At 34.8% G+C, this 18,773-nt stretch overlaps 1 protein-coding gene across 2 annotated transcripts in view; it reads left to right on the top strand.

The window, feature by feature from the left end:
• Nucleotides 1-15,550, top strand: part of pbx1a (pre-B-cell leukemia homeobox 1a) — a 137,567-nt gene extending 122,017 nt beyond the window's left edge. Inside the window, exons 8-9 of one of the 2 annotated variants that reach the window (XM_049478920.1) lie at nucleotides 2,185-2,274; nucleotides 8,175-15,550. In XM_049478920.1, the coding sequence (XP_049334877.1) occupies nucleotides 2,185-2,274; nucleotides 8,175-8,267 (183 nt within the window). In that variant the 3' untranslated portion in view covers nucleotides 8,268-15,550. The remainder of the gene's footprint in view (nucleotides 1-2,184; nucleotides 2,275-8,174) is intronic. The other variant, XM_049478921.1, reaches the window with a different exon arrangement.
• Nucleotides 15,551-18,773: the final 3,223 nt, after the last annotated feature.

Below are 18,773 nucleotides of genomic sequence, written 5' to 3'. Positions count from 1 at the left end.
CAAAAAACTAGGGCTGGCCCGAATAGCGTTTTTTGAGCTCCGGATATTCAGCACTGATTCGAAGCGAATATTCGAATATTCGTTTTTAAAAAAAGAGGTAAAAAAAATAAATAAAAAAAAAGCAAATCACGGCCCCTTTAATCCACTGAAAAATGTTCAATTTGCTCTGACCGACTAGACATATTCACCCCGGATTTTTGGTGTTTTTATCCCCCATATTTTTTCTGTGTTTTTAGCTCAGATTTCTTTGTGTTTTCATCCCGGAATTTCTGCTGCCCCACACGCGGCTTATCCGCTGCGTAAGCAGGCTAGGAGGCTGCTGCTGCACGGTTTCTCCGCTGCGCAAGCCAGCCCAGTAAATTGCTGTTTGTGTTTTCACACTTAGGCTATTTGCTTAAAAAAACAAACAAAAAAAACGTTTGTTCAGGAAGTATTTTATATTCTTAAACATTGTTGATTATATTAGAGGACAGTCATTGTAAACTGTACTTGGTCTATTTCGGTTAAAGGATTGTGCAGGGCATATTACTGATTTTGTATTTTTGCACTTGGGCTATAAGCTCAATATTAAATATTGCGTTTGTTTAGAAATTATTTTATATTTTAAACCATGTTAAATTATATTAGAGTAGAGGAAAGTCATTGTTAATGACGTTATTGTACTTGGTCTATTTCGGTTTAAGGATTGTGCAGGGCATAGCCGTATTACTGATTTTGTATTTTTGCACTTGGGCTATAAGCTCAATATTAAATATTTCGTTTGCTTAGAAATTATTTTATATTTTTAAACCATTTTAAATTATATTAGATAAGAGGAAATTCGTTCAGACATCATTTTTGTAGGCCAGGCTTTTGTAACCGATTTAGCCCCTACTGTTGCCACATTACCCCTTACGTTTTATTATATAAATCAGTTTCGAAGAGCCTGCATTTTTTTTATCATGTCTGCGCGAGACTGATTTTTAAACCCACTCTTCCACGCTCCCGCGTTTCTGTCTCGTTACCGCTCCGCAAAAAAATTGCTTCTTTTAATCCCGCGCCCGCCCGCCACATAGTGCGGTCCCATTCCTTACCCCAGTCCAAACACCATCGGTGTGTGCGTGTGTGTGTCGGTCCATCCTGCGCGTTGAGAGTTTTCTTTAGGTTTTTTTTTTTTTTACAATTATTACAGTTTTCTTAACTATTTATTAATTTGCTCCCGCATCGTCTGGATTAAACTCCCGCTCCAGCCAATAACAGTTCAGTTCTGTCCCGCGCGCAAGATATTCTGACGGGACCCGCGAAAACAGAAGTGGTTAGAGTGAGGTGGAACTCTGGAAAGGAGAAAAAAAACGAATATCCGAATACCAAAATTAAAAACCGAATACCTACTCAACGAACGAATATCCGAATACCCGGGTCCAGCCCTACAAAAAACAAACAAAAAAATCACAATGAAAAATGTTAAAAGAGGAGAAAAAAAAGAGTTCAGATGGGGCAATATTTTAAAAATATTTTTAAATTTAAAATAAACAAAAAAAGAGTAAGTAAAAGGCAGTTTTTTGCCAATTATGTTACTATTAAATATTTTTAACTGGGCTATAAAACTGTTACAAAAATAATTAATACAACACTAATGTTAGGTTGACTTTGGGCTGGATATTTTTGCCGGATCTGGCAACCCTGCCTACATTAATGTTCCTGAGCTTTTAGGAAATCATTATTAAATTAAACATCTTAAAATAAAATGTTAAGATAATAAAATAATAAAATGTTTAAAAATCAATCAGGTGAAAAATCAGGGGTGGCTGGGTGCGTTTTTTTTTTTTTTTTTTTTGGGCTACTTTTAAAAATTACAGCGTTCACCAAAAAACAAAAAAAACAAAAACAAAACAAAAAAATCACAATGAAAAATGTTAAAAGAGGAGAGAAAAGAATTAAAAAGAAAATTAAAATAACATTAAAATCTTAGTTTACACAACACAGTCAAAGAGAGATAAAGACAGTAACTCAATAAAATGGTGTGTTAATAACAGTAAAATCAAGAAAATGTATTATTGTAAGTAGTATATTTCGTTATATGTTTTATTACAGAGTCTATGACCCGTGACTGCACATATATTTCTCTTTCTGGCCCCAACAGGAAATGAGTTTGTCCTCCCCTGGTTTACAGTGTGTGTTTTGTGGTTGTGTGTGTTTCTGCAGGTGGATACCCTTCGCCATGTTATCAGTCAGGCCGGCGGGTACAGTGACGGCCTCGCCGCCAGTCAGATCTACAGTCCGCAGGGCATCAACGTACGTCACCAGCTTCTTCTCTTATCTACACTCGTCCTGTCCTCTCTTATTCCAGTCATAAAAACTACTTAAACAATTTAACACACAGTATACAGTACACAAAAGTCTTTTCTTTATTTACCGTATTTTTGGCAAACTTAAAATCCCTTCTAAATCAGTTCTACTTATAGTCCGGTGCTCCTTATGTATGAATTCAAAGCCACTGAGATACAGAGTTATACAGTAGTTTCAGTTTAGTTCTCCAGCACCAAGGCTGGAGCAGCATTAGCATTAGCGGCTAACCACGCTAAGCGCTAATTCTTTCAACTTTCAGAGGCAAGTACAGTACAGGCCAAAAGTTTGGATGCACCTTCTCATTCAATTCATTTTCTTTATTTTTATGACTATTTACATTGTAGATTCTCACTGAAGCATCAAAACTATGAATGAACACATGTGGAGTTTTATGTACTTAACAAAAAAAAGGTGAAATAACTAAAAAAACATGTTTTATATTCTAGTTTCTTCGAAATAGCCCCCCTTTGCTCTGATTACTGCTTTGCACACTCTTGGCATCATTCTCTCAATGAGCTTCAAGAGGTGGCCACCTGAAATGAAAAGTTTTCCAACAGTCTTGAAGGAAGGAAGGAGTTCCCAGAGGTGTTTAGTTTAAGTTTTCAAGAGAGAAATCTGTGTAGATTAACATCCAGCACTTGCTTGACTTTAAAAGTACATATTTTTTTTAAGAATGACAGTTTTGTTTACTTAACTTATTCCTGCTGGAAAATGCAATCCCCCATCTCCATTGGCACACTGCCCACACTGTGTAAAGCACCAGTTGGTCTTATGCACGTTATTACATTTTTGGCTGTAAGCTTCATAATCATCAACAATAAAAGCAATAAACGCTTAAATTAGATCACTCTGTGTTTAATACATCTATAAAATATATATACCTTTCACATTTTCAACTGAATTACTGAAATACAGTAACTTATCAATGATATTCAATTTTTTTGAGATGTGTATATATACAGTCATGTGGTAGATTGTAAGGAGGCACTGAAAAAAAAATTCTAAAACTAAATAAAATTAGGTTTTACAGCTTCAGAAGCTGCAATTGTAAAAGTTGTAGCTAAATGCTGCATTCATTAGCCCTTTAACATGCCTTTTTCTCTGTTTTCTCAGTTATTTACATTCAGAAATCAGTAATTTCAGATCAGTTTTAGGAAGAATCAACTCCAAATTCTGCCCCAAAATGTTTGAAAATAGTATAAAATCTAGACAGTCGTAACAAAACATAAGGATTAAAGGATGTAAAATGATTGATTTGTGTTTTTAAAATTTTTTTAAAAATATTTCAGTCATTTTTCAGTAACGTTTCTTATCAAACATGAAGCTTTTTTAATAAACGCTTGAGTAAAAAGTGTTTTTTAAATGCGTACATTATGTATTTAGGGTTTATTTCTGGGTTAAATCACAGAGAAAGGCTTTAATAGCCGGTTGGTGTAAAGCCTGTGGGGTTCAGGTTCGGTGAAGCTGAATGGCTGCGTATCGGTAAGCAGCGCTCAGGGCGACGGCTGCCCTGGTAACAATAACCAAGGTGATACTGGCCACGACTTGTCAAGGGTCATCAGCATTAACATGGCACTCACAGCTACACACACACACACAACACACACAACACACACACATGCCTGCGCCCAGGTGTTATTCTGATTTATCACGCAAATGCCAAATTCAGCGCCCCAAAAAAAGACCAGTCTGACCTTCTCTTAAAGGGCTGACATCACCGAAAACATCATTTATTCACTTTTTTAAAACAGTAGTTTCGTAGTTTTATCCTGGATGCAACTAAATGCATTTGCACTCTTGGTTGAATGTATTTAAGATAAGGGTTAAAGTTAGAGGTTAAAGTTAAAAGACTAGCTGACTGTCTTTCTCTGTGTTACTTTTACTTACATGTCTGCTGAGGTAAATGTATGAATAGAATAGAATAGAATAGAATAGAATACCATAGAATAGAATAGTGCTGCTAAAGTAAAAGTATGAATAGAATAGAATAGAATAGAATAGTAGTACTGAGGTAAATGTGTGATTGGAATAGCACTGCTGAGGTAATTATTTGAATAGAATAGTGCTGCTAAAGTAAAAGGGGGAATAGAATAGAATAGTACTGCTGAGGTAAATGTATGATTATAACAGCAGTTTCCTCGGTTAGTTTGATGCTGTTTTAGTAGAGCTGCTGGAGCTTTCTGTAAGCGTATGAGATGTTTTAGTGGGGTAAAATCAGTATGGGTGGTAAATGTATGATTATAATATAATGATTAGAATAAAATAGCTCTGCTGAGGTAAATGTATGATTATAACAGCAGTTTCCTCGGTTAGTTTGATGCTGTTTTAGTAGAGCTGCTGGAGCTTTCTGTAAGCGTATGAGATGTTTTAGTGGGGTAAAATCAGTATGGGTGGTAAATGTATGATTATAATATAATGATTAGAATAAAATAGCTCTGCTGAGGTAAATGTATGATTATAACAGCAGTTTCCTCGGTTAGTTTGATGCTGTTTTAGTAGAGCTGCTGGAGCTTTCTGTAAGCGTATGAGATGTTTTAGTGGGGTAAAATCAGTATGGGTGGTAAATGTGGCTCTCAGCAGGAGGGGCTGGCACCGCGGGGGGCAGTGAGCAGAGGGCAGTGGCAGGGGGTTGGCGCGGTGTCGGCGGGGGTTGGCGTGTAGGATGCGCCGTGGCGACAGTGCGTGCGGCTGGCGGAGGAAATTGATCAGACAGTCTCCGGGGAGGCTGAGTACAGATTCGGGACAGCAATCCAACCACATCGGTCATATCACACATCCGGCACACCACCGGCCCTGACAGCACGCCGGATACACACACACACATATACACACACACACACACAAACATATATACACACATCCACACACACCCACACACACACCCACAAACATATATACACACATCCACACACACACACACACATATATATATATACACACATCCGGTACACCACCGGCCCTGACAGCACGCCGGATACACACACACACACACACACACACACACACACACACACACACACACACACACACACACACACATACATCCACACACACAAACATATATACACACATCCACACACACACACACACACACACACACACATATATATATATATACACACATCCGGCACACAACCGGCCCTGACAGCACGCCGGATACACACACACCCACACACACACACACACACACACACATATATACACAAACACACACACACACAAACATATATATATATATATATATATACACACATCCGGTACACCACCGGCCCTGACAGCACGCCGGATACACACACACCCACACACACACACACACACACACACATATATACACAAACACACACACACACAAACATATATATATATATATATATATACACACATCCGGTACACCACCGGCCCTGACAGCATGCCGGATACACACACACACACACCCACACACACATATATACACAAACAAACACACACACACACACACACGCACATATATACACAAACAAACACACACACACAAACATACACACACAAACATATATATATATACACACATCTGGTACACTACCGGCCCTGACAGCACACCGGATACACACACACACATACACACACACACCCACACACACACACACACATATATATACACACATACTCCCACATATATACACACCACCGGCCCTGACAGCACGCCGGACACACACAGTATCACTCACTCACACACACGATATGGCGCCATATTAATGTCAAAAGTCGAGGGCGCAAAAATACGAGCGTGTTTTAACATTTTGCGTGTGTAAATTAACTTCTCCTGAGCATAAATGTGAAAGAGTGGTCCCTTTTTTTTTTGCTCGCTAGTTCTATTCCAATCATACATTTTCCTCAGCAGTGCCATTCTGTGGGGGTGTAAGTTAGCAATGTAAGTAAAGTTGAGTACACAGCTTCCTGCTTTAACCTTTAACCCGAATTCTTAACGCTTTACAGATGCGATGTGAGGAATATCAGCGTTCCTGCGTTGTTATTATTATTCCCGGATAGCTCGCTCCTCTTTTCCTCCACAGTGTCGATAATAACGGGGCTCGGGCGCGCAGCGTCTCCCCCTCCAGACCGCCGCCGTAATTACGCCCCTCAAACAGACGCAGGGTGTCACCGGAGCCGGAGATTTCTCCAAGTTTTTCCCCCTCGCTCCTTCCTTCCCTCCCTCGCTCTGCCTCTCTCTCTCGCTCTCTTTTTTCTGATTACAGACTGCCTCTATCTAAAATAACAGGCTGTGAAAATAAGAGGGTGCCAAAGCCCATTTCAGACACTTTTTCTGATGGCATGGAAATTGCTATTAATGCTCCAAATGCTCTTTAGGCAACCTGTCTCCCAGATGTGAAATGGCCTTCATTTTAGGTGCCCATTATACTTTCATTCCTTTAGCCAATGTGATAATTTGCAATAATTGATTCCTCCATCATCCATCGTCTTGGACAAATCGCGTTCAGGAAATGACTCGTCTTATGGTTCATTTGCTGTCATTTCTTTTAATTGTCTCACTTCGTGGCTCGTTTTCCCTGGAAAGCTGCGTGTGGGCAGGGATCGTTTCTTCACTTCTTCTTATTCTCTCCTTTTTTCTGTTTCTTTTTAGAAAACGTACTAAATAAACGAACGCAAGGAATTCGTAGACGAGTCATTATAGAGGTTCTATTCTAAAAAACGATGAGTTTCTTTGATTTTACCAATTTAAAAACCTCTGGAATATAATCAAGAGGAAGATGGATGATCACAAACCATCAAACCACCAAACTGAACTGCTTGAATTTTTGCACCAGGAGTAAAGCAGCATAAAGTTATACAAAAGCAGTGTGTAAGACTGGTGGAGGAGAACATGATGCCAAGATACATTAAAAAAAAACTGTGATTAAAAACCAACCAGGGTTATTCCACCAAATATTGATTATTTCTGAACTCTTAAAACTTTATGAATATGAACTTGTTTTCTTTGCATCATTTAAGGTCTGAAAGTTCTGCATCTTTTTTGTTATTTCAGTCATTTCTCATTTTCTGTAAATAAATGCTCTAAATGAGAATATTTTCTATTTGGAATTTGGGAGAAATGTTGTCTGTAGTTTATAGAATAAAACAACAATGTTCATTTTACTCAAACATAAACCTACAAATAGCAAAATCAGAGAAACTGATTCAGAAACTGAAGTGCTCTCCTTTTTTTTTCAAAGCTGTATAGTGGTGTCAAAAAAGCAAAATCTACCTCAGCAGTGCTGTTTTGTTCTAATCATACATTTACCTCAGCACTGCTATTCTATTCTGATCATTTATTTACTGTATTTAAGCAGGGCTATTCTATTCTAATCATACATTTACTTAAACAATGGTGTTTTATTCCAATAATAAATGTACCTCAGCAGTGCTGTTTAATCCTAATCATACATTTCCCTCAGCAGTGCTACTCTAATCATAATCATACCTTAACCTTAACGGTGAAATTCTAATCATAATAATACATTTACCAGCGATATATATATATATATATATATATTCTATTGTGTAGTGCTGTTTTATTCTAATTATGTATTTACCTCAGCAGTGCTATTCTATTCTAATTATGTATTTACCTCAGCAGTGCTATTCTATTCTATTCATACATTTGCTTAAGTGTGATAATCTAATCATAATCATACATTTACCTCAACAGTGATATTCTAATCATAATAATAAATTTACCTCAGCAGTGCTATTCTAATCATTATCATGAATTTACCTCAGCATTGTGATTTTCCTACATTTGTAAGTGATATAAATGTATAGTTTCAGCTATATTAAAAGTAATATTTGTAATATATTGTGTATTTCAGGTGAACGGCGGCTGGCAGGACGCTCCCACTCCTTCCTCAGTGACTTCGCCCACAGAAGGACCCGGCAGCGTTCATTCTGACACGTCCAACTGACAATCTCCACTGACTATTACCACACACACACCCCACACCACATCACACACACCACACACTCTCCAAACTCTCCGAACTCACAGGACTCACCGCTACATCTGGTTTGGGATTATAACACACACATGCGTTCATACCGCACCTCTCCTGCGCTACTGTGGAACACGGTGTTTCTATAGGCGGCTCGGGGCGAATCGCCTGCAGTTTATGAGGCTTATATTGAGTGATGGAACAAAAACAACCCTTATATTTCAATTTTTAACAATTTCAACGTTTCACAACGCTTCATTCTACCTCTCAGAAAAAAAAAAAGAAAAAATCAATACAATAAGAGCAATCTTTGTGTTCTGAACGAAACTTTTATCAGCAGACAGCACCTCTGCTTGCGTATTGTGTTCAAGTGTTTTCAAAGCAAGGTACTTTTTAAGGTATTTTTTATTTTAGTTTGTTTTTCAGTACGTGGCATCGCATCTAGTGTGTTTTTTTTTTGTTCGTTTATTTTATATATATATATATATATTATATGTATCACTGCATAAGTACAGGACATTGCTACTTTTACTTTTTGTTTGCCTTACAGTTTATTACAAAATATGTTTTGCTTTAATTATATTATGCTCATGAAAACTAAAACTTAACAGAAAATTCATGCAAATTCCTCATTTGCGTGAATTTTGTTTGTTATACCTACCTAGATTTATAACATCACAATCCAAACCCATAGGCATCAGTGTGGAGTCGGTCCCCCTTTTCCCATTAAATTCCCATTAATTTGCTATGAACAAAAAAAATCTTGCACATAAAAGCAATAAAAGCGCTTTTATGACGTCCCAGTCTAAGCCCTTTGGGTTAATGCACATTAGTGTGGAGTCGGTCCCCCGTAGCAGCTATGCTATATGGACAAAAGTCATGGGACACATACGCATTCCACCTACGGGAGCTGTTATGACGTCCAATTTGATTATGTCTAAACCAGGGTTCCTGCAGGTCCTTAAAAAGTCTTAAAATGTCTTAAATTTTCTTAAATTTACTGTAAATTTGCTGTAGGTATTACATTTTCAGACTGTGCTGGTGGGAAAGCACATTAGCAGCACATTAGGGGCAAGTTAGCTAACATTACCAGAAGGAAAACTAAGGTTAACCGAGAGCTAGCTAACCTTAGCAGTGAGCTAGCCAACATACTAAAAAGTTATCTAGCTACTAGCTATTGCTGGAGAGAGAGTTAGGGTTAGCAGAGAGCTAGCTAACATAGTAAGCAGTGAGTTATGTAGCTACATTACTGAGGAGAGAACTAAGGTAAGCGGAGAGCTAGCTAAGGTTAGTGTTTAGCTATCTAACATACTAACATTTGCAGCAAGTTTTCTAGCTAAATTACTGGGGAGAGAACTAAGGTTAGTGGAGAGCTAGCTAACATGCTAACATAACATTAGCGGCAAGTTAGCTACGTTACAGGGAGAGAACTAAGGTTAGGGAAAAGCTGGCTAACATAACATTAGCAGCGAGTTATGTAGCTACATTACTGAGGAGAGAACTAAAGTTAGCCTACATTTTTGGGTTTTAAATTATATTTATTGCGGCCTAAAAAAAGGTCTTAAAAGCATTAAATTTGACTTTTAAAAATGGTGCAAGAACCCTGTACACTCAATCAATAATATGGAGTTGCAGCTGCATTATGTGAACAAATGCAAAAAAAAATTTAAAAAGGTAAAATATCTTTCTAACGATTTGCGAATCGAATTGGATTTGTATTGGATTTTAATACCAATACAAATTGCTGGACGATATATCCAAAATTTATATTGGGATATATATTTCTTAATTTTGGCCGATACTATACAATCCCAACATCGATACGTACATAATCGTGCACTGATAGAGCTGGACAATATATCAGTATTTATCGAGTTTTGCACTGTTAAAAAAAATCCTATTAAAATACAGTTTCATGCAGATTACAGTGAATTTTATTAAATTAGATTCTATCTTAAAAGGTGCATCCCAATACTTTTCCAATACTCTTTAAATCTCTCCCTTAAGAAGGTGTTTTAAAATCTATTTGCCCAAAATTGGCCAACTCTATTGGTGATCTAAAGCGCTGCCACTATGATAGGGAGATCGCTGGTTTCGGAATCCTGGTTATGCAGCTTGCCATCAGCTGCCGGAGCCCCAAGAGAGCACAGTTGGCCTTGCTCTCTCTCTGGGTGGGTACAGTACAGTAGATGGCACTCTCATTTCTTCTTTCCCCTCATCACTCCTAGGGTGATGTGGATCAGCACAAGGCTGCATCTGTGAGCTGATGTATATATATCTGCCTAAGATATAACTATTGAACAAGTTATTGGATACGTGTTAAAACATTAAAAGTGCATTACTCAATACTCCATTATGAAAAAACAGGCTACACATCCTCTAAACTCTCCACACTGATGCAGATTTAATTTGCAGTCATTTCCACTCTTATTTGTTTGTTTTTCTGCGATGCTGTCTGTACGTTGAGCCATAACAGTGTGTAAGTCAGTGGAAACATAACTAGTGGCGGAAATGGCGGAAACATTAAGTCATTACGGTGCGTGTAATGTCATTTCCCCCGGCGTTCGCTCTCACTTCACATCGCTTTCCTACGCCGGACTGTTTATCACTCCTCCACCTCTGTAAGGGAATGTATTATAATAATAATAATAATCATACCCCGCTCGACTGAATAGAGACAGGTGCTGTCTGTAATCTGAATTATGTGAAGAGATAAAGATAAAGAGAGAGAAAGAGATGAAGAAAAGCCCCGATACACTGAAAACAGGGCTGCACTGACTTTATTTGACCTAAACGTGTTTTTTTTTGTATTTTCAGATAAAATATAAGGTAAAATAATAATGTCTTATTGTCTTATTGACAAAAAGCAGAATTATTTAATTCCCATTATATCTAAAATCTAAAAGCCTGCCCACATGTTTATTTCTGTGTAGAGTTTCTTCAGAAATCTAAGGAAAAACAAGGGATTGTCTGCGCAATAATAGAAAAAAATGTTCTGCATGGTAGATTAATATGAGGAAAAATATATGAAATTACTTGAATTTCTTGCCTCTTAACGTGTTTGAGAGCATCAGTTGTAAAGTTGAAGTAAAGTATTTGAATTAAATTAAATATTTGAGTAATGTTCTAATCCATATTATGAGAAGCAAGAAATACTCAACTAAATAAAACTAAGAATAAAATACTGTAAGGAAAACAAGAAAAAAGAAAAGTAAAAAAAAATAATAATAAATGAAGAATTTTAAGAAATTTGAAAGTTTATCCTCAATTGCAGTCACTGCAAAGACATTAAAAACCTTTATGATGGTGGAACTGGCACTAATCAGGACCACCCCAGAAAATGAAATAGTATTTTGAGTATTTTGGTTTGTTTAACACTTCTATCTGACTATACAGAAACACATTAGGAACCATGTAGTAACTTAGATCACTTATTTATTCATCTACAATATATATATATATATATATATATATATATATATATATATATATATATATATATATATATATATATATATATATATATATAGGAAAAAAATAAAGAAAAAGACTAAACATTGAATTTTTAGCGAAATCGTCCATATTAGGGGTGGGCAATATGGCCCTAAAATAATATCACGATATTTTATAGTATTTTCACAATGACGATACTCTTGGCGATTTGACAAAACACTGAGTTTAAATTCAAAATAAAAAATATTTTTTATTATTGCATACAATATAATATGGCACACCCCTAACTATGATATAAAAAAAAAATACAAGAATTTTATTTTATCTTTTTTTTTTTTAATCATATGATCCAGAATGTCATAACACTAATAACACTAACACTACAAATATTTCCATATATCCAGGATTAAAGTAAAATAAATGATACTGAACAGATATGATATGTCTTTAGTAGATATATAATGGGAAATATAATGCGAGAATACTGTGAATTTTTCTTTTACTGAAAACAGTAAATAAGTATACCCTCTCGAGTGTATTATTGCGATTATACCACAGTTATTTTATCCATTATCACTGTTTATTGAAAGGTTGTAAAGAGTTAAAGAGGAGGAGAAAATAGGATCTGTAAGCGCTGCATCATTGCTAAGTTACCTATGTATGAGGCACAATAATACATGGAGAGCTTCGGTAATGGTGCAGTGCATTACCGGCTGATAATGGTACTCATAGAACGCCTCTTTGCCAATCACATCGCAGGGTCAGAACTAACTGTGGTATAGTTTACACTATATATAAACGCTAATGTAATTATTACGACAGGCCCAAGCGTGCAACTGAGCAATATTTTGCTCTATAAAACATAGAAACTTTACTAAACCTAAGTTTATTTTACTTTTTTTTTTATTTAACTATACGAAAGTGATGCACACGTTTAAATGAAGTATCGAATAAATCAGTGCTGCTCTGTTTTCAGTGCAGTGTTAATTCTAATTATTGCACATTATTGTACTACATTTGTTTCTTGTTTATTTGCTTTATTTGTTCTTGTTTGTTCGTTTTGGGTTTTTTTGTATTGCGAGACTTTTTGGGCAGCACTCACGAGCCTGAACACGCCCCCTTTTTGACTCGGCCAATGGAAGCTGGGTCTCGAGTCGCGACGTTACGATGTGTAAAGGAACATGATTTGCTATCTTCTTGTTGTCTCCATGTGTGCGAACAGACTGTGAGTGTAAAGTTTTAGAAACTGAGCATGTCTCCTCCGCTGTGGATTTGAGAAAACAGCCGAGTTACTGCTCTTAACCAAAACCCTTGTATAATAGCTGTATAAGAAAACTGTAGTATCACGCTTTTCACCTGTACATCCATTATGAATTAGTTCTTCTCAGTTTTAATGTAGTATTTTTAATGTAATACAGTGGAAATTCCCATTATAACACTGCTTACTAGGGGTGTTACGAGATAAACACGTTAATATTCAGTTAATGTTCATTTTCTTTTACATTCTTTATGGATAATTTGATGGATTTACTGAGAGAATTGAATTATCGTTATGAGTGTTTGATTGATTGTTTTAAATCAATAACTGTATATAAGCATGGATGTTTAAAAGTTCCATTCCCTTCTATTCTGTAGAAATTAGAGAAATATTACGTCCGCCATGTTGTTAAATTTCAATTTGCAACCAGAGCAATCGTTTTTGTTCGCAGCCCAAGTGTCTCAGTGTCTCAGACTGCCTTCATTGAGTTTTTATCCACATGGAAGCCTTTAATGGCTTTCAGTTAACAGCTGTGCTGAACTCGTCAAGAGTTAACCACTTCATAAGGTTTTAAGAGCTTCTGTTCTGTAGAAAATAAAGATATAATACGTCCGCCATGTTGTTAAATTCAAATTTGCACCAGAGTCAATCAGAATCAGTGCAGTAGAGACCAAAAGAGGTGGAGCCAAACTCACCAAGACCAATCATTTGTTTTCCGCCCAAGCGTTTCAGTGTCTCAGACTGCCTTCATTGAGTTTTCATCAAAATCAAAGCCTAAAAGAATCAGAAACAGCAGATTCACCTTTAATGGCTTTTAGTTAACTAGTCAAGAATTAACCATTTAATAAGGTTTTAAGAGCTTCTGTTCGGTAGAAAATAAAGATATAATACGTCCACCATGTTGTTAAATTCAAATTCGCAACCAAACTCTTCTAGACCAATCATATTTGTTCTCAGCCCAAGCATCCCACTGTCTCAGACTGCCTTCATTGAGTTTTCATTGAGTGACAGCGCAGCCTAAAAGAACCAGAAACAGAGCAGATTCCCCTTTAATGGCTTTCAGTTAACAGCTGTGCTGAACTCATCAAGAGTTAACCACTTAATAAAGTTTTAAGAGCTTCTGTTCTGTAGAAATTAGTCTACAATTAGTCTGTAAGAATTATCTCTTTTTACAAAGAGAAGATAAAAGAATTAAAAAAAGATTTAAAAAAATGTTTTTAACACTATTTGGACTCGGTCCAGATCAGAAACAAACGTAAATTTGATGAGAACTCTAAACAAGACTAAGTACAATTAGCTAATACCAAGTCCAGCAAGTCTAGCTACGCTAATGCTAGCTGACTGGCTAAAAGCTAAACTGGAAAAACTAAAAAGTGAAAAGAATATTGTAAAACCTGTTGTTGAAATACTATATACACAACCAATTATACCAATATCATGAACGATATAGTTTCCATAGAAACAAAGCTGAAATTTTGTCCGCCGTGTTTTTTTTTTTTTAACTTGCAACCAGAGCATGTGCAGTAGAAAACAAAGGCGGAGCCAGATTTGCCTAATTATTTGGTAGCCCTGCCCCCAGAAAATGTGTGTTAGTAGAGCTCTGACTTAGAGACTTAGTACAAACACCACCGAGTATACTATGCTAACGTTAGCTAACTGGCTAACAGATAATTAGCTAGATGCTAACGTTAGAAAAACGTTACCGAAAAAACTGCGAAGAACTTCGTAATTACATAGTTAATAAGCCTGACAACTGGACGACAATGATTGGACTCTTCTAGCTGTCTAAGCTGGTCAAATCACTTCATTTCTAAGCGAAGCCACGCCCCCTTTTTATGATAAAGTAGAATAAATTTTAAACACTTTTACTATTTCTGGGGGAAATAAAACTATTATTTATGGGAATTGTTGGAACACTGGAGATGAAAAGTGTAAAAAAGTTCAAAGGATAAACATGGTAATATTGCAACAAACTTGGGATGGGCGGAGCTACAACACACGTCATACTGCAACCAGCCAGCAGAGGCGCTAGAGCTGCAACATGTCCATGCTTTTATACAGTTATAGTTTTTTTTTTTTTATTGGATTTTATAAAAGTAAGCCCTGTCTAACAGTTTAAACATTTCTAGACGTTCATTAAACACGTAATTAATCTGATATTAATGCAGAAATTAAAGGCAGCTGACTTACTGACTAAAGTTAAAACACCAAATCATCCTTTTATTTTTATTTTTTACTTTTTTTTTTATTTCTTTTTTTTTAAACAGTGTAGATTTATAGATACACTATAATAAAGTAGATTCTGACGAAATTTGGAATGGTTTCACTGTTCGGTTAAAAAAAATGTTAAAAAAAAAAAAAAGGACACATGTAAAGTAAGAAAAAATAATAATTGCAACTAAAGCTGCATTTACACTTTGTGTGTATTTAAATTTATTTATCATTGAAAGTTACTTGTTTGTGTTGATTATGCTTTCACTCATTCTTGTTTTAGCGATCGGACTTTAACCAGAAAATAAAAGCAACGAGAATAAAAGAACAAAAACTGTGTCGAGTGGTGCATTTCTCTCTTTTTTTTTTTTTTTTTTACATTTTGTATTGATTTTTCCTTTGTTTTTGGGTCGATATCGGAATACTGTGGCTTTTGGCTCCTAAAAATAACTTAGAATTTGTTTTAATTTCTTTAAAAAATATATATATTTCAGCTTATTCGCTTTTGAGTGAACAGAATTGGCATTTGATGGAAAAAAACAACCACATCAAAGAAAACTGTATATATGGGCCAATTTCACCGAATGGGAGCCATTTGCTTGTTGTAACTCTTCAAAATTTAACTTATTTTTATATTTTTTCAATTCTGAATATAATAACATATATTTAACTATTCAAAACATATACTAATCAAACTCAGGCAGCTTTACTAAATTTTGTACGAGGTTTCTAATCTGAAGATGGTTATAAAACTCATATGATATTTAAAAAGCATATTTAAAAGCATGCTAAATTTCTCTCAAGAAACTCTTTGTTTTAAAGAAATGGTTAAATGCATGTTCAAATAATGGATATTTATGACAAAAAAAAATTGACAGTCTTTTTTTTATTTATCTTAATTTATCTTATAAAACATTATGTAAAATATATTTCTTTAAAAGTGAGCATTAGGAAGAAAACATAAAAATGTGTGTTTTTAAAAGCAAAAATGTATATTATGAAAACGTTACAAAAGCTTATTTTTTCTAAAAAAAAAAAAAAGTAAAAAAAATAAACAAAAAAAGGATTTTTTTATTTTTTTCAATCTTAAATGTATCTAATTAAAATGATGTAAAAATATCTATTTCTTAAAATTCGGCATTAAAAAGAAAAGAAAAAATTATTTTTGAAAACAAAAATGTATATTATGAAAATGTTACAAAAGCTTATTGTTTCTAAAAAAAAAAAAAAAAAAAAGGAAAAACAAAAAAGGATTTTTACATTTTTTTCAATCTTAAATGTATCTAATTAAAATTATGTAAAAATAGATATTTCTTAAAATTCGGCATTAAAAAGAAAAAAAATATTTTTGAAAACAAAAATGTGTTGTAGATGTGACTTCCTGTTGTAGATGTGACTTCCTGTTGTAGATGTGACTTCCTGTTTTAGATGTGACTTCCTGTTGTAGATGTGACTTCCTGTTGTAGATGTGACTTCCTGTTGTAGATGTGACTTCCTGTTGTAGATGTGACTTCCTGTTGTAAAATGTTCCAGATGTTTCAGATTCAGGGGTAATGTGTTACAGTGTCGGTAACAGGACTGAGTGAAACACAACACAGGGACACGACTAAAATGTGTATTTTTTTTACTTAAATATTATGATTAATATTTATTATGAAAAATATATTATATTTTTAAAGCATATATGGGATTTGGAGTCACAGAACAATGCAATATATATATACATATCTGAAGGATTTTAATAATTATATTTCATGATAAAGTTTTATTTTTTTAGTGTTCTAAGTAGTTTTTATTCATGTTTATACATATCTTACTTTTTTTTAGCAATTAGGTCAATGTACAAGACACTACGCTTAATAAATATAAAATATAAAATAAATGTATTTTAAAGTTATTGTGTGTGCACATTTAAGTCAAGTCATTTTCTGAGGACAGAAATGCAAAAAATGACACCTATTAGGCAGAATAGCTCTTAAATTGTATAAATTCATTTTAAAATGAAGGTTATTTTTCTTTTATAAGTGTAGAAAAGTTTTTCTTTAGTGTAAATGTTGAAAAAATAACAAAATACACGTTATATTTATATTAACCTCAAAGTTTGTGTAGAAAATGGTGCAAAACTGTAAATCTGTGTATTTTTACACCCCTACAGCTGAATATATTGGTGATTATTATTAATTTTTGTATTTCACGCCCAGCGAGGACGCTACTGCTGTTCCTGAGATCACGCTAATGTATATATATATATATATATATTTGCACCTTAATTAAGAAAAAAAATACAAATACTGCAGTTATTTACGTTGAAAATATATCCCTGTCCGTCGCGGCTCTGATAACGAAGTTTTCCTTTCTCTCCATTGGATCAAAATCCAGTTAAACGTGGAAGTCGTTAGGTTAACGAGGTTAACGAGGTCAGGAGATTTGGAGGGTTGGTACGCAGGTAACGCGGGGTTAAACTCGGCGTCGCACTGAAGCCTGACCTCGGCGACCTCTCTAAAACACGCTGATTATGGAGCGAAGAGAGATTCCACGAGTTCCTGACTGATGTTTGGGACGGTAATGACGCTAACGATGCCATAACCTCGCTCTGATAATCGAGTTTAACTGGAATTAGTCCAATACTGAACTCAATCCTCACTAATAACAGACTGTAAACGTCCTCAATCAACCGAACGCAGAGAACAGTGATTTGCACAAAGCTTTTTTGTTAAAATCAGTACTAAAAGTTTAGTGTTTTTCCGTTATTTTTAAATGTTCTGCATTATAGGTTAAAACACCAAATCATTGTTTTTTTCTTTTGTTTTTTGTTATTTTAAACAGTTTAGATTTATAGATACACTATAATAAAAGTAGATTCTGACGGAATTTGGAATAGTTTCACTATTTAAAAAAAAAAAGGACACATGTAAAGTAAGAAAAAATAATAATTGCAACTAAAGCTGCATTTACACTTTGTGTATTTAAATTTATTTATCATTAAAAGTTGATTATGCTTTCACTCATTCTTGTTTTAGCGATCGGACTTTAACCAGAAAATAAAAGCAACGAGAATAAAAGAACAAAAACTGTCAAGTGGTGCATTTCTCTCTTATTTTTTTTAAATACATTTTATATTGATTTTTCTTTTGTTTTTGGGTCGATATTGGAAATACTGTGGCTTTTGGCGCTTAAAAAAAAACATGTATAATTTGTTTTAATTATAGATTTGTACTAAACTCTTCCTACTAAACTATAAAACGAATTGTTTTAAGAACACATTATTATTAGCGTTTATTTGGAGATATTTTAGCCTACGGTACGATACGGAGCACCATTTAAATTTGATTTTCACCATTTATTGTTTATCCAAGATTGAAGTTCAATGAATGACACTGGACGGATATAATCTCTAATAGTCTTTAGTACCGTACATATTTAATGGAAAATGAGAACAGTGAGAATTTTCTTTTTCCAACAAACAGCCCTAAAATAATGTCACAAAACAACTAAAATGTGTATTTTAACCTAAATATTATGGATTTATTATTAGTAAAATATTTTTAGAGCATAGA

This window comes from Astyanax mexicanus, chromosome 4 (assembly GCF_023375975.1).
Source record: "Astyanax mexicanus isolate ESR-SI-001 chromosome 4, AstMex3_surface, whole genome shotgun sequence".
NCBI lineage: Eukaryota > Metazoa > Chordata > Actinopteri > Characiformes > Acestrorhamphidae > Astyanax > Astyanax mexicanus.
The sequence above is the reverse complement of the archived record's forward strand: the minus strand, read 5'-3'. Positions and strand labels throughout refer to the sequence as shown.